Genomic DNA, 14880 nt, shown 5'->3' on the forward strand with positions numbered 1-14880 from the left:
ACTCGCTGTACGAGAGACCCTCTTCGTTGTGCCTTGTTCTGAAGAATGTTGTGCCTTTGGGAACGTTCAAATAAAACGAACACAAGGCAAAGGAGGGACGGAATTGCAAACTCCACAACAGCTGATTGAAGGCAACGACAGTCGGGGTTCAGCGTTTGTGCTCCGTCGAGAGCTCTTGCCTGCTGGTCCAATCGTTATTCGCGCACTCTGGCAGCGCGTTATCTGCACACTTCCCGGGCCGAAAGCCAATCCGCAACAATAAGAATGAATACGGCGAGCGCAGTGACGACGACGACGTCTATACAGGCCGACGAAACCATAAGCGGGAACAGGGAAAAACAATCGGGAAAACGACACGGGCTGGAAAAAGCAAAGAACTTTCGCTTTCTGGAACGGAAGTCCCTTATCTTTCCTTGCCAGTTTGCCTCAGCACAGTTCGTTCCGTTTGTTTTGTTCTCGACGCGTTTGTGTGTACGCGGCGAAAGCTTCAAAGAAATCGTTCTCGGGGTCAAAACGATTTCCTGCGTAAAGGCCAACGATGCTTCCAAAACTTTGGCGAAGTTGTGCTACAGAGGGAGCAGGTTTTACCAGTTTGGACGACTGTATGCGGAAGGCTTACGTTTCATTCTTTGCATTCGTTCCTAACAATTCGTTTTTTTTTTTTTTTGCACTTACGTTTCCGGTGAAGTTCAGAACACGGCATCTTTCAAAATAAACCGAAAGGAAGCGGCTTAGGTGAGTTCCGCAGAAAAGCGATCTAGTCGTCTTGTAAACGTCGCTCTCTAGAAGTAACCGCGCTTGCACGAGCACGGACACCATAAGTTAGGGTAATGCTGCTAAAGTTAGCAAACGGCGCCAGCGGAGCTGTTTTAACTGCGACGAGCATCTTCCCTGCAGTCAAGCAAACCCTCTTGTCCGAAATCCATTCTTCCTTTTCGAAGCACCTGCACGGAGTGCGAAGTCACACTTCACGCCCGCCCAGCCCACGAGGTGAGACCGAAGAAAGGACGCAACCCAGCGCGCCGACTGGCAATCTCCTCCGCAGACGAAGCGCACAGCAAAAACAGCGCGCGAGGAGCCCGCGAGAGCGTCAGAGAGGAATAAGCAAAGTGCAGCAAGGAGCGGATGAAAGAGGAGCGAGCGCGAGAGAGCAGCGAGAGAAAGAGAAGATGAAGAGAGGGAGAAAGAAATCATTTGAACAACGCAAAAACAGATGCGGCGGTTCCCGCCACTATTGATTGACGTAACGACTCCTAAGTCACGTGACTCTCCTCCTATTGGTCGGCCGGAATTCCCGACGTAGTAGCTTACTATAGAGAAAATGGAGCCAACATAAAATAAATGAATCAGCTATTTCATTGAAAAATTATGCAATTTAGTTCTGACAAACATACTGTTAATTACGCGATACGCTTAGTCGGTAATAAATTTTACACATGATAATACTGCATGCGTCATGAGTAACAGAGCAAAATGCTTCAACTACGCGGTCAGTTCTCTCAAGACGGGGTCTCAGCTGAAAGCGTGTGCCTGCCAGCTCGACAGCTGATAGACATGCAAGGCAGCAGTGTGAGCGCGCCGAACAAAATAGTTCTACCGGTTTTGCAAACATGTGTTGCTCGCATTATTATAATTGTAAAGCAGCACAATTAACACGTAATTTCCTAAATTTCTGGATATTTTACGTCTTACTGCAACGCGGTTTGTTCATTGCGAGTTTTCGCCGGGCCGCGGAAGGATACGCGGTCGCACGCTCGCCGCGTTTCCCGCCAAAGGTAGCCATTCGGTGAATCAAGCCGAGTCGCCTTTGTAAATAGCGGCGGGGTTTTTTCGATTTGGTGCCGGAAATCACCTCGATTACAGCTGTTTTTTGGATACGGGCTACCGGGTGATGGCGTTATACCATCGGAGCAGCGAAAAACGACGGATATTCAACGATTTTCGTCGGCAAGAAGAAGAAGCTATCGGCAGCCTGGTCAGGTAAGGGTGTGACGTTTCTCCCGGCGCTCGGCGGTGCGCTTCTGGCGTGGTCGACGCCGCACGCCCGGTGCTTTCGAGATCGGCTGGGTTTAAGCGCTTGATCCGGGCCGGCTTTTTGCGTCGCTCCTACCCGTGGTTCCATGATGTCGGGCGTCGCCGGCAAACCAGCAGCTGTTTGCTCCGCGTCTCCGTCGCCCAGCCAGCTGTTCGAACAACAAGCCCCTCGTGCCGCCCGGCCGGCCCCACGTTGGTGGTGCGCACGACCGCTGTGATCGCTAGATTAGTGCTGTATTATCTCAGTTTATATAAGACACCCATGTTACTCGAAATCGCCCAGTAATAGGTCTGGAAATCGTCGTAAATGTTCAAAATTTCCGCGCTCAGCTGACTCGCTTGGCGGCAGCGCGTCCCTTTAAACGGGCGAGCCTATGCGACGCTTACTCGCACTTTCCGTGTTCGTGAAGTGCTTTTGTGCGTGGCATGTTTTGTGAGCCGCATGTAACTTGCCAATGGGCACTGTTTCGTTCGTGTAGCGTGCTTTTCGGGCAATCGCTCGTGCGCGGGCGGCCGCTTTCCCAGCTGCTGCACCACGTGGTAAGCCCCTCGCACGAGGCCTGCGTTCTGCCTCCTCGGCGGTGCAGCTGCGCGAGTTTGTGCTGTGTATATTGCGTGCCGGAGATGGCCCTCTCGTTAGTCCAGTCCGCAAGCTTCTTGCGAGCACTGGCGGCCGCATTAGGAGCGCGTTTTTCGAATGCGACGGCCCCGGCGCGCCGCCGACGGGCGAGACGCCGCTGGGTCTTTGTGTGACTTGGCTTGGCTGCCGCTGGGCGGCCGGGCGGTGGCGGCGGTGCGCACGCGGTGCTGCGTCGCTGCCGCCGCCGCCGGGTAATGGCGGCGCTGGTGTGGGCCGTCTTCCTCCCTGGCTCGCATCCAGGGAGCAGCAGCTGTGGACCGGCGGCGGCGGCTCCCTTCCCCTCGCCGGCGGTGCCTCTCCGGCGCGTCGGTGCATTTCCCCGCCCTCTCTTGCCTCGAATCAGCTGCGACTACGCGCCGCGGTGGCTTTTTATGGCGGCTCCGTCGGTCGGTCTGCTGGCCGTCCGGTCGCTCGCCGGCTACGCTTGGCGCGTTCCCGTTCCTCTGGCGACGCGGCGGCATTTTGGGCCTCGTGCTGCGGACGCCGTCAGCTGATGGCCGGGGCTTCACCTTTCCGCAGACAGCCGCTGCGTTCGCATCGCGCGCACATTGTCACCGTGCCGGCGCCGGGTGCGGTTTTGGCGCGCTTGTTGAACGTCTTGGTAGCCAGATGGCGGATGTCTGCTCTTTGCACGGATTGTCGTCTTTCATTTTAAATTTGTTGTCCAGGATTTCTTCGCATGCTGAGAGGGCCTATGTGCAGATTGTTGCAGTAGATTGCTGTCGTCGAGTGATAACGGATACACCTCTCGATCGGCCATTTTGCAGTTTTTAACGGGGCGCTTTTCTTAAAACATCAAAAAACACCGCGTGGCCGAGCTGCTAGAGTTGCTTAAAATACCATGACCAGCTAGTTTGCCGGCAGCCTTGTACGCAATCGCGTGAGTTAAATAATTAACGCATTTAATTATCTTGTTCTGTTATCCGTTAGTCAGCTTTGCATTGTCAGCCGGTGGTGTTCCTCGCCGCTGAGGTCGTGACGATGTTGTGGGAGGTTCCAGTTGCTTTTTTTTTTTTTTCTTTCTGCGCTCGTTCTTGGCGTCGTGTTTTCCCGGTGGTTAATCGGGACGGCCCGTTCTTCGCGTTACGTAACGTTCGCGCGTCGAGGAAGCGGAACGTGTTGCGGGGCCAGGACGTACGGGGAAAAAGAAGCATGTCTCGCGAATGTGGATCAAGGACACGTGTTTTCCTTCTCTGAATGATAGCGTACGGCGGTGCGAGAGAGGCGCGCGTAAGGAGGCGGGACTGTCAAGAGGCGACGGCGATAAAGGGATGCAGGTTTCGAGTGCGTTGCTGTTGCTCCGCTTGGCACTTCTCTGGCGGGAGGAGCAAGCCGTGTTCCCGCAGCACACCGAATTATCGACTGTTGGGGGTCGCCTGCTCTGTAGCCGAGCTGGACGACATTATCTTGCCTCATCGTTCACTGCATCCGGCCCTGGAGTGTGGCTTGTTCTGGTTGTCGACCGACTACTTTTGCAGGCCTTATTCCTTAATTTGTTTTGGCTGTGTGATCTCTTTTGTCATGCGTCAGCCCGTCAGTTCGCAAGTCATTTTTCACATGCCTTTTTTCGTGCATTGGCAAGCATTAACGCTGTAACGAGTGCAGCGCTCTAAATGCAAATGCCCGTGACAGCCACTTTTTTTTTTTTTCCAGCGATATTGGATTGGGAGTTTGGGGACAGCTGCGCCTTTTACCGTTACAGTCGATGAAGGGAGTGACTCCTGCTGTCACTGCGGCGCCAGACTTTTCAGTGTCGCCCCTCGAAAAAGAAGTGAAAAGGCACTGCATCATGTTATTTCTGGAAAGCACAGGAATATACAGCACACGACTGCAACTGTCTTTTGTTCGCTGGTTTTCTGTATTATATATATATATATATATATATTTTTTTTTTGACGACGATAAATGACGTTGATGCACATTTTGCAGCCTAGAAGGCGTTGAGTATTCGTCAAAGGCTGGACGGCCTCATGTGTCTAAGGCTAGTTGTTACACATCTAGGGCAGAAAGAAACCGTTTTATTTGAGAAGCTGTGTGCGAGATTACTTCTGACGCTCATCTGCCGTATCAGCTTCGCTTCCTTTGGTCGTTTTTGCGTCCGAAGAGTCTCCGAGAGGAGCGATTCACCTGGCGCGCTCTTGAAGAAGGCGTTGACTCCGGACAGTGCAGAGACGGCAGGTGATAGGTACGCCCGCTAGCATCCCAGCTGCCTCCTCGGCTTGACAGGCGGTTGATTAGTGCTTGCGAAAGTTCCATGACAGCCATCGTTCCCGCAGCGTGTCTTGTCTCGCACTATTGCGTGCCTTCGTAAGGCTACTCTAGCATGACTTTCAACGGCTGCCAATGCGCCCGAAGTTTTTCTCCGAGAAAGTCTTCCAGGCAACTCGTTTGTTTCTTCATCCCCTGAGTGTGTGTGTGTGTGAGAGAGTTTTGTTTGACTTAGTAGCTGTACCCTGTCGCATTACATTGCTGTAAAGCTCCAAATGCTCTTCATGACCACCGCCGGCACGTTGCAGATCATAACACTCGTTCACAGTGTATGGGAAGACCGTGATGAAATGTCCTCCTCCTTGTGAATTTGTGGTTCCGCATTGTTCTGTGTGTCGAGGAGACTTGTGCAGTGGTCTACGCTTATGGCGCGGATTCCCTGGTAAATTGGTCTTTGAGGAAAGGAAATGGCGTAGTATCTGTCCCACATATCTCGGCGGACACCTGAACCGCGCCGTAAGGAAGGGAGTGAAAGAAGAAAGAGAGAAAGAGGTGCCGTAGTGGAGGTCTCCGGAATAGTTTCGATTCCCTGCACCGTTTCTTTTCGGTGGCGCTAAATTAACTGCAGTTTGAGCACTGCGCTGGGCATTCGGTACCCGACGTTGGGACAGTTCAAGCGCATGTGCACGCAGAGCAATTTGTGGCAATGGATTTTGGAGGCCGGTTTGTGTTTGTCGCTCCGACGTGTGAAAGTCGTCAGGGAGGCGTTGGCTGCGCACCCTTTCGCGTGCCGCTGGCCGCGTGCTTTTGTGGGGCTGGGTAACCTAGTGTTGACTGCCGAGTCAGAGCCGGATTAAGCGCCACCTCCTCAAGCCAGCGAGGACAGAAAGCCGCGGCCTAAAACGGGAATGCATGCGCTGGCGTGTGCTCAGCGGGCGTCCGTGTTTATGCACGGTTGCTGTAGCCCAGCAAGTGATGGAAAACCGAGCGAGGATCGGGAGAGAATGTATACAATGGTTTCTGAAGCCGCCGTGACCCGAGCTCTCTCGATTCACCCAGAAGTCGGGGCCTGAGCTTGGCACAGCCCACGACTCAGCTGTACGCTCCTGTTCGTGTTGTTTTCTTGTTACCGGGCGAACATTAGCGGTCCGCCGCAACAGTGAGAGGTTGTCGGAGCCCGCCTTTTTCCACTCGTAGGCCGGTGCGCGTCGCCTTTTGTTTCTTGTTCTCCTTTTGATTTCCCGTAGCCGCGCTTTCGCGAAGGTCGTGACGCTTGCCGTGCGGTCGAGTTTTCATTTCGGGTTCCGGACGACGACTGTGTGTGCGGGGCAGCGCTATCCCTCTCTACTCCCCCTCCCATTTTTTTCCTTTCTTGTGTTGCGCCTGTCGTGCCAGGCGATTTCTTCGCCGGACGAGCTGAGAGCGCTGGGGTTGAGGGTTTTCTCTCCGCCCGAAGCGCTTTTTCGGCTCGCTCGCGTTTTCGGCGTCGGTCACGATGCCCATCGTTTGGGTCGCTCTCCCGAAAAGAGGCAAAAAATGGAGCTGCGGCCGATGACGCACCGTACAAGCGGGGTTTCGTCTCGCCGCGCGTTTTGGCGACGAAGGCAGCATTGTTTGGGTCGTATCTTTTTCTCCTTCATTTCGCTGACCTCTCTGTTCCGGCACTCTCTAGCGCTTGCGTCGACCGGCGGAAAATTATATTTTGGACGTCTGCGTTTCGTGTTTTTGCGCGCCTGGAAGGAAGGAAATTTCGTGACTGCGTTATGAATTCGCGACGATCAGGGGCACAGACAAGGGGGGTGAAGCCGGTATTCATACTCAAATACGGCCATTCTCGCTGCTCGGACTGCGTTAATCTGTGCGCGACTGGCTTTTCGTTTTGTCTGCCTCCTCGGACGGATTTTTGTTTGTTTCCTTGCTGGCGATGAGGAGTCCGCTTTTCACCCCCAATGTGTGTGCGCCGGTGGTTGTGAGGCTTCCTCCTCCTTACCATCGCGTGGCGGGTTCTCGCGAAAAGCGCCGAAGAGGTCGTCGCTCGACGTGTGCAGCCAAAAACGACGGCCGGATGATCTTGTCACGGATTGCGCCGGCACTCTCCTCGGCGGTATTTGTGGAATGCAGAGGTGGTCGCGAGAAAAAGGAAGAAAATGTCTGCTCCTGTCAACTCCCTGACGCGGCTGTCGGCACGCAAAGCAAGCGTGGGCGGTTGCGGAGCTCTCCTTCGCGGGCACGGATTTTCTTGCGAGAGCTGCATTTCTTGCATTGAAGGCGGCGAATGTGCGTCCTCGCAGTTCGGCCCCGCTGGAGACGTACTGCTCCAGCGCTGCCGTGCCGTGAAGCACGCTTCCCGGGGGTTCGATTTGATCAGCGGAGTCGCATTGCGATGCTTGTGTTTGTCTACCTCGACTCACGCACTGTGCAATCTCTATCGCTTTCACGAATTTCAGGTTAGTGGCTGTCGAAAACGTCGGTATGCAAGGTGGTCTAATAATATTCGCCGCTTGTCGGCTTCATGTCGGAGGCTTTCGCGAGGGAACGATGCTAGCGCTCGGTTGTGTGTGCAGTCTCTCTTGCGGCGCCTGTTATATTTCTGCCGGGTGTCGTTTTTCCGGAAAGCGGGGTGGGGGTTTCCGGACCACGTTTGAGTAAACGAGTTATAAACGGTCTCTGACGGTGCAGCAACGTCGGCCGCAGCTGCCGAGTATTTGCAGCAAGCGCGTGTCTAGACGCTTGCCTCAGCACCGAGCTTGACGTTCCGTCGATTCAGCGGCAGCAGAGCTTGCGCGAGGGTCAGGTCTCCCTCCTTGGGGGAGAAAACACGCTTTGAATCGCCCGTCGCCGTTTGCTGCTCTCCAAGCGGTACGCACACTCGGCTGGCGATGCGAGTGGCTAACCGCGTGTTTAGATCCTGTCGTTTTTCTCTTTTGGAGCACTAAGTACACTGGTCCTCCGCGACGCGGAATGGACAAGTTGCAGAATAACGAGCGCCATTTACAATTTTCCAACCAAAAACCCTCGTACGCAGACGGCAATCTCGCATTCTTCGAAAAGGGAGAGGAGACGTCCCTTTATCTGTATGGGAGGGAAATTGTTGAAAGGACACAATAGAGCCGAGGCGCGAACGAGAGGAGCGGGTCGAGACAGGTACTCGTCATGGGAATGCATCAGTGTAACCTTTGCGCAACTTTCCTTTACTGTCTACCTCGAAAGCTGGCAATGTCCGGCGGGGCTTCGGGTTCACGCAAATTTGGGGGCAGCCCCGCACACCTTTTCGAAGGAGGACACAGTGCAGGACTGCTGACTCATCTCCCCTCGCGCTAAACCCTTCATGCAGCATTGCAGGAAGCGAAAACGTGTCTGGGAACGAGGGTTTTTGGTTGGAAAACATCTTCCTGTAAGTCAGCTTTTCGGATTTTTCCTCCGATTGAAACGCTCTGGCTTTTGCGAAAGCGCTGCGTAGTTTCCAAAGAACGCCGTGGTGCGTCGCTGTTGGACAAACAAAATTTTATAAGGCTTTATACTTGGTTTGTTCCTCTGCCACTGCTCCTGGTGACGCGGGCCGTGGGAGGCGACGTCACGATGGTTAGGACACATCTGTGATACCACTCGTATAAATGCGTCGACACGTCTGACGAGCGCCAGCTGCGACCACACCGGCCGTTCGCGACGAAATGTACTGAAGCGTTGTAAAATTTCGCCCCCGGCTTCACCTGTGTTCATCGCGGGGAGGGCACAGCTGTTGAAAGGCAGATCATGTTCCCTAGAATGTTGTGCCCCGGCTTTTCTCGTTAGTAACCAAGGAATCGCTTCGAGGAGCGCCTCCTCCTCGGTCCGCTCTGTTCTCACGAGGCGCGGCTGCTTAACTGAAGGAACGCGCGAGCCTGCTCGCGCTCGTGAACCCGCGCGATGAGAGAGAGCCCGACTTCGAAGCAACGCGCTTTGCGACTGCACGCGTCTCGTTCGGAACGCGGTGCGCCCGTGGACGCCACGTCTATGCTATGGGAAAGCCGTGAGTAGTGAGACAGTGCCCGAATCTTGTAACGCGGCGGCCATTCTGCCCCCGTGCTCTTGCTGAGGAGGACCGGTGTTTCTTCGCAGCCGGCTGAGCACCCGACCGACGAGCCCCAAGACGCAGATGGAGCAGGAGAAGCGAATCCGGCGCGAGATAGCCAACAGCAACGAGCGCCGGCGCATGCAGAGCATCAACGCCGGCTTCCAGTCGCTGCGCACGCTGCTGCCGCACCACGACGGAGAGAAGCTGTCCAAGGTGAGCTTTTTTCACTCTGTGCACCTGGCCTCCCTGCTTTCCCTCTCGGCAGCAGCTGCTACTTGTTATGGGGGCACACCTGCGGTCGCTTGGACGCTGGTTGTGTCTCGGCAGTCCGGCGTTGTGTGTAAGGAACTGATGGCCGACTTGCCCGTTGGTTTCGCGTATGTTGACATTAGTGACTTCCTACTCGAGCTTGCTTTTGCGGAAGCTGCTTTTTGAAACCCCGTGAACGTCTCACGCCGCCCAGGGTGGCTGGAGCTGCTCTCCGGTTGTCCTCGACTTTGTGAAGGCCTCGCGAATTGCGTGTTGTGTCCCCGGTGGTAGACCGATCGATGACGTAATGCGCGCACAGAGACGGACGCAACGAACTCTGACGGCCGCTTGTTCCGCTACCTTCCGCCACTTGACGGAAAAGTTCGTCTGCCTGTGCTGCTCCGAGTCGCCATCTTTGGGTGGTCGGAGGCATCCAAAACGCGCCGTCTGCGGCGGAGACAAAGGGGAGGGCGAGGCGAGGAGGGGGATGGGTGAAGGCAGGGGAACCGGCGGCGGACAGCCGTCTCGCCGCCGCGCGAGACGGCGTACCACGTGACCTCGTGACGTTGCAGGGACGTCCGGGCTTCCCGCTCCTCGGGCGGGATGACGTGTGGAAGGGGTGGATGGGGGGTGCCAGTCGCCGGCATCGGTTGCCATGGCAGCCGGAACGCCCAAATACGGGGTGCCGGCCGCGTTGGCGGGGGTCCCAGATCGATGCACCTTTCTCCTCACAACTTCCCTCTCCGTGCTTGCATTTATTGTTCCGGTTCGGAAGAAGCCTCTGCTCTTTGGAGGCAAGGGTTGCGAGCCTTCCTGTATTCGTCGCCGTCTTCTTTCAGTGCTTCCGACTCATTCGCATCAACATCCGCGTGTCGCACGTATTAGTATTTCGAGCGGACCCCATTATCTTGGCTGCTGCATGCCGCTTTTCGCAAGTCGCTAAATGCATCCCAGCCCTCCATACTACGCTCGCTTCGGCGGCCGGTGCTGCAGCGCGGATTACGTAAGGGGCGCGCCGTCTTGGGTGCGAGGACCCTGGAAGGGTTCCGCCGGAGGTGTTGGGAGAGGCGTCCGTCCCCCCCCCCCCCCCCCCCCCTCTCTCTCTCGAACCGCCGCTTGTGGCGCTGGCCTTCTGGGATAGCCGCGGTAGCGAAATCTCGGGACGCCCAGGAGAAGACTCATGTGCGTGACGCGCTCGGATCGCGACGCACTAACCTCAGCCTGGCGTTTCAAGGCTGACACTGCGGAGAGTTGTGTGGCGTTGCGAGTAGCATCGGGGTGTCGCACGTCAATCGCCTTTGGATGGAGAAGCTGAGGGAGCCCTCCGAGCGCAGATGCTGCCGTGGCAAGAATGCCGCTAAACGACCTTGGAATAATATGGCTTGCTCTCGGTCAACTTTCGATTTAGGATGGCACCCATTCTCGACACAGCTGCCGTCTGCCTGCTCCGTGTTCCACCACGCAGTGTAAAAGAAACCCGCGAGTCAAACGCAGGAAAGTAGGGAGCACACCACTGAGCGCTGTGGAGCAAACGTGCTTAAATTAGCTCCCATTCTTTTCAGGGCAAGTGCGAAGCTTTCGAGCGCGGTGTTTGCTCAGGCCCGCGTGGTATGATCATTTGCCTATGCTCCAGTAATGCGGAAGATATATTAGGAGTTCCGTGTCTTAAGCGAGCCCCCCTTCCATAATGACACCCCCCCCCCCCCCTCTATTTTTTTTTTTTACGCTGCCCGACTTTTCCCACGCCTATTAGCGGTCCTTGTTTGCCTACGCTAAAGCGTGTACGCCTTTCTGATACACAGCCGCCGCGGTGGCTCAGTGGTTATGGTGCTCGGTTGCTGGCCCGAAAGACGCGGGTTCGATCCCGGTCGAGGCGGTTGAATTTCGATGGAGGCGAAATTCGAGAGGCGCGTGTACTGTGCGATGTAGGGGCACGTTAAAGCACTCCAGGTGGTCGAAAATTCCGGAGCCCTTCACTACGGCGTCTCTCATCGCCTGAGTCGCATTGGGACGTTAAACCCCATAAACTAAACTAAACCTTTCTGATACAGGGCCAGTTCCTCAGCTCTGTCCTTGCGCCGAATGCTTTAACTGGCGGCAGCTGGTTCACAAGAGGCCGTGCATCGGAGAAAACAAAAATACGGCAAGGTTGCGGAAACCGCGCGCGCAGCCGCTCTCCGTAAGTAGTCTGCGGCCGGCGGCTAATGTTATCGACTCGTTTTTGAGGCGTTAGAGTCTATCTGCCCCCGCTCGGCAACGCGCACTTTGAGGAAAAGCGGGGTGGGCGACTTGTTGCGCATACTGCAGTGCGGTTTACAGGAAGTGTGGAAAGAAATGAGGTCGGCGGAGAGCAGGGAACCGCTGCACCAGGGGTGGTATGAGGACCCTCCCCGCCATCAATGAATGTTAAGTGGAGGATGGCCAATTCCGCAAATACGGGCGTTAACGCTATCCTCGTCAACGTCGTCTTGCCGAGAGTCGCCGCGGCGAGGGAAGCGACGAGGAGGTCCGTGGATGCCGTTTTTTTTTTTTTATTTCTGCGTCGGATCGTAATGGAAGGAGGTGGTCCGGCGTGGCGTGTGGCGGTGGGGTGGCTGGAGCTGTCGTTGTCAATCATGAAATCCCGAACGGGTTTCAATCATGAAACCCGTTCGGGATTTCATGATTAGCGCCGCAGAGAAGAGTGTGGACAGCGCTGCGTTGTCGCTTAGCCGAGATTCGGACGGGCGGGGCGTTCATTTCTAGGTGGTCATAAATTGAAAAAGAAAACAAAACATTCACGGTTGTATGGAGAAAGCAGTCGAACCGGAAATGATTATAAAAGGCGAAAACTGAATCGCCCAATTTGCAAACGGCCGCGAAGGCGCTGAAAACGTGTTCGGGATAAGCCCGCGCTCGACTGACTGCACACCGAGTGGCTCCTTGCGCTAGTTTCAGCACTTTCTCATCGTTTTATCCTGGCCCCCTGCCCGTATTTTTTATTGGGTATGCTCAGGAATGTCTCTGCTCGGGCCGTTTCCCTTTTTTTTCTTTCGTCACAAAACCTAATTTTTGCGGCAGAATGCTGACTCGTCGCGTCGTGACTTCGTTTGGCTTCCGACTTGGCTTCCGACCGCGATTTGGCTTCCGGGGTGCTCGTTCAGGGCGTCGGTGGCTGGAACCCGGGTTGCACTCATTGTCGCCCGCCCCCGAGCGACGGCGCTCAACTGTCGTGCTCCCCCCCCCCCCCCCCCCCTTCGCGCCTCGAGAAGCTTTCGCTTGTCTCGTCGACATGCCTGACTGGCGGTGATCGCCGTCGTCAGCTTCTGCGGCGAATGAAGAAAAAAAGAAGCAGTATGCCGGACTGCTGAGTCCAGACCTTCTTCGTATACTCTCGAATTGAAGGGACAGAGAAGAGTGACAGTTGTCTCTCGCACGCCGGCTCGTGGCGTCGTGGCAGTGCTGCACGCGGGCTCGCGGACACGGGTCGGCCGTGGTTGCTTCGGACGACTTCAAGCCGACCGCTCTTCCTCAGTTTCTCTTGCGTCGTTTGTAAGCGAAAGCTACATCCCTAGGAGCCTGTCGGGGGGGAGCCCTTTGGAGTCATGACCCTGGCATTCTTCTGTTCCTTCTTCTAGCCGAGGGTTCCGGGGCAGAAAGTACCAATTTTCACCACCGTGTGCACCGCCGGCAGCAGTAGCGCTCGGCAGCCGCCGTGCTTCGGGAGTCGGAAAGAGCGCTGTTTGCGCAGAAGCCATGTTTCTTTTCAAGCTTTGCGTGGATATTCTTTCTTCTGCTCTCTCGTCGATGGCGTCTGTAGTGGCCAGCTTCTTTTGTCTTGAGTTGTCGGAAATGCCGCTGGCGCATGGGGGGAGGGAGAGTCGTCCTTGCTGTCCTCCCGGGATCCGTTCGCGGCCATCGTCGCGGGGCCACGAGGACTGGAAATGGGGGGCCTCCGGAGACGTCGACGAGGCGAGCTGTCTCCCAACTTGCTCACTCTCGCGGGGCGACAGCCGTGCCTGAATGTAACGGTTGCGCTCCTCGTTCATTGAGCGGAGCGCCGTCGCGTGTTTTCCACTCGGCAGGGGTGAAAATCCGGTGGCTCGTTTGGCGGCTTCTGAATCGCGGCTGCGAACAATCAACCGCTGGGGCGCCGCCACCTGGGTCTCGTGTGAGAGCAGGTGGCACGGCGGCGGTGCCTCGGACCACCTGTCTTCTTCCTCGGCTGGGACGGCCGAGTGGGGTGCAGTTTGCTTTCATTGTGCCCTTCCCTCCTGGGGTGGCGGTGCGTGTGTTTCTTTGCCGTCGTGAATGGAGGGCGAGGGAAAATGCCGCGGCTCAGCTGAGAAGGCGTTTCCCCGAATTCCTTCCCTCCCTTTCGCAGAAGACTGCGGGGCAGCTTCTTTGAGGAAGAAACGCGGTGGGGAGGGAGCGGAGGGTGTTTGGCGAGTTCTTCCGAAAGCTGAGCGCGGCGTCGCCGAAGCCAGGTGCCCCCTTCTTATTGTTCGGTCCCTGAAAGGATCTCCGCGCTTCCTTTCACAGCGCGGTTCCCCGGGAGTCCGGGGCCCAGCCACATCCCGTCGTGGGTCGCGCCGCGCTGTGCGAAAATTCGCTCACGGCGGCTGTGCTGCGTTTTTTTTTTATTTGTGAGGTGACTTTCTGCTTGCCAGTTTTCTTTTGAAACCTTGCGAGGACGGCACCCACCAGCTGGAAAGAAATCCGAAGCCAACGTAACGTCGGTTACTATCTTCGCCTCTGTTTTTCCTAATTTGGTCGCTCAAAGAGACTCCCTTGCACTGGGACGTTTCTTCTCACAGCTGTTTTGGGATGTCCAACTACACCCGTTTCAAGTGCCTCTTAAAAGAAAAACAGAAATCACAAACGATGTCATAGGCGGTTCTGTATAGTATACACTTTGTAGCTTCATAACGCACCCAATACGGGTGTTTGTATTCATAAAGCAGCACCCATCGTCTCATTCTTACTTGACTGCACACGTCAGTAAACTCGATACCGTTACAGACAACGGCTTCCTTGACAGTGGGACGAGAAATTTGGAGAAACTTCGGGTTTCCCTGCACCAGCTTTCATGGGTGTCTGGCGGCGACATTCGGAGAGCGGGACGGGGGTTTTCTTCCTCACCACTGCGGGAGCATCCATCAGTCTCTCTGCGGCGGTTGCCGGTTGGCTGTCACAGTAGACCGCGCGATGCCGATTCGGTCTGCCAACGCGGTGTCGTGGTGATGTCTGGGTCGACGTGAAGAGTCGGCCGACCGTCGGCATCGGCGCCGTGTCGCTCGCAAGGCGGCTGTCGGCTGGATGGTCTGCCATCTCCCATGTCACACTAGCGAGGCAACATACGCAGCCTCCCGCCCTCTGTCGTTCTCACTCTCCTTCTTTTGTCACTACTTTTCCGTTATCATTTTACTTGATTATTACTTCCTTGCGTGCGAAATTAATGCGTCAGGGCGCTTTATATGTAGTAAATACTACCATACTAAGGCAAACTCCTTACCAATCGGGAATATGAACCTAGACTGAACGCCGCCCACTACTGGGCTGCACTAGTTGCTTAGTCAGAAAGGCAGTTGCTAGCAGCCGAATAAGAAGGGGGAGGTTTTTAAAGGCTAAGCACGCCTAAGGCTGCTTACGTGCTGTGAAGGCTTCAGTGTGTAATCGTGAGCGTTCTCCCTCGACGCACGTTACGCACTGAGAA

General features: G+C 55.7%; 1 protein-coding gene across 2 annotated transcripts in view; it reads left to right on the forward strand.

Annotated features, from left to right (window-relative positions):
* The first annotated feature begins 1757 nt into the window (after positions 1–1757).
* crp (transcription factor cropped) overlaps positions 1758–14880 on the forward strand; it is a 43416-nt gene continuing 30293 nt past the window's right edge. The window contains exons 1-2 of one of the 2 annotated variants that reach the window (XM_089566027.1): positions 1758–1980; positions 8981–9149. In XM_089566027.1, the coding sequence (XP_089422153.1) occupies positions 1892–1980; positions 8981–9149 (258 nt within the window). In that variant the 5' untranslated portion in view covers positions 1758–1891. Of the gene's footprint in view, positions 1981–7443; positions 8892–8980; positions 9150–14880 lie in introns of those variants that run through there. The other variant, XM_089566028.1, reaches the window with a different exon arrangement.

Source organism: Amblyomma mixtum, chromosome 1 (genome assembly GCF_055824585.1).
Source record: "Amblyomma mixtum isolate Tamu chromosome 1, ASM5582458v1, whole genome shotgun sequence".
Taxonomy (NCBI): Eukaryota; Metazoa; Arthropoda; class Arachnida; order Ixodida; family Ixodidae; genus Amblyomma; species Amblyomma mixtum.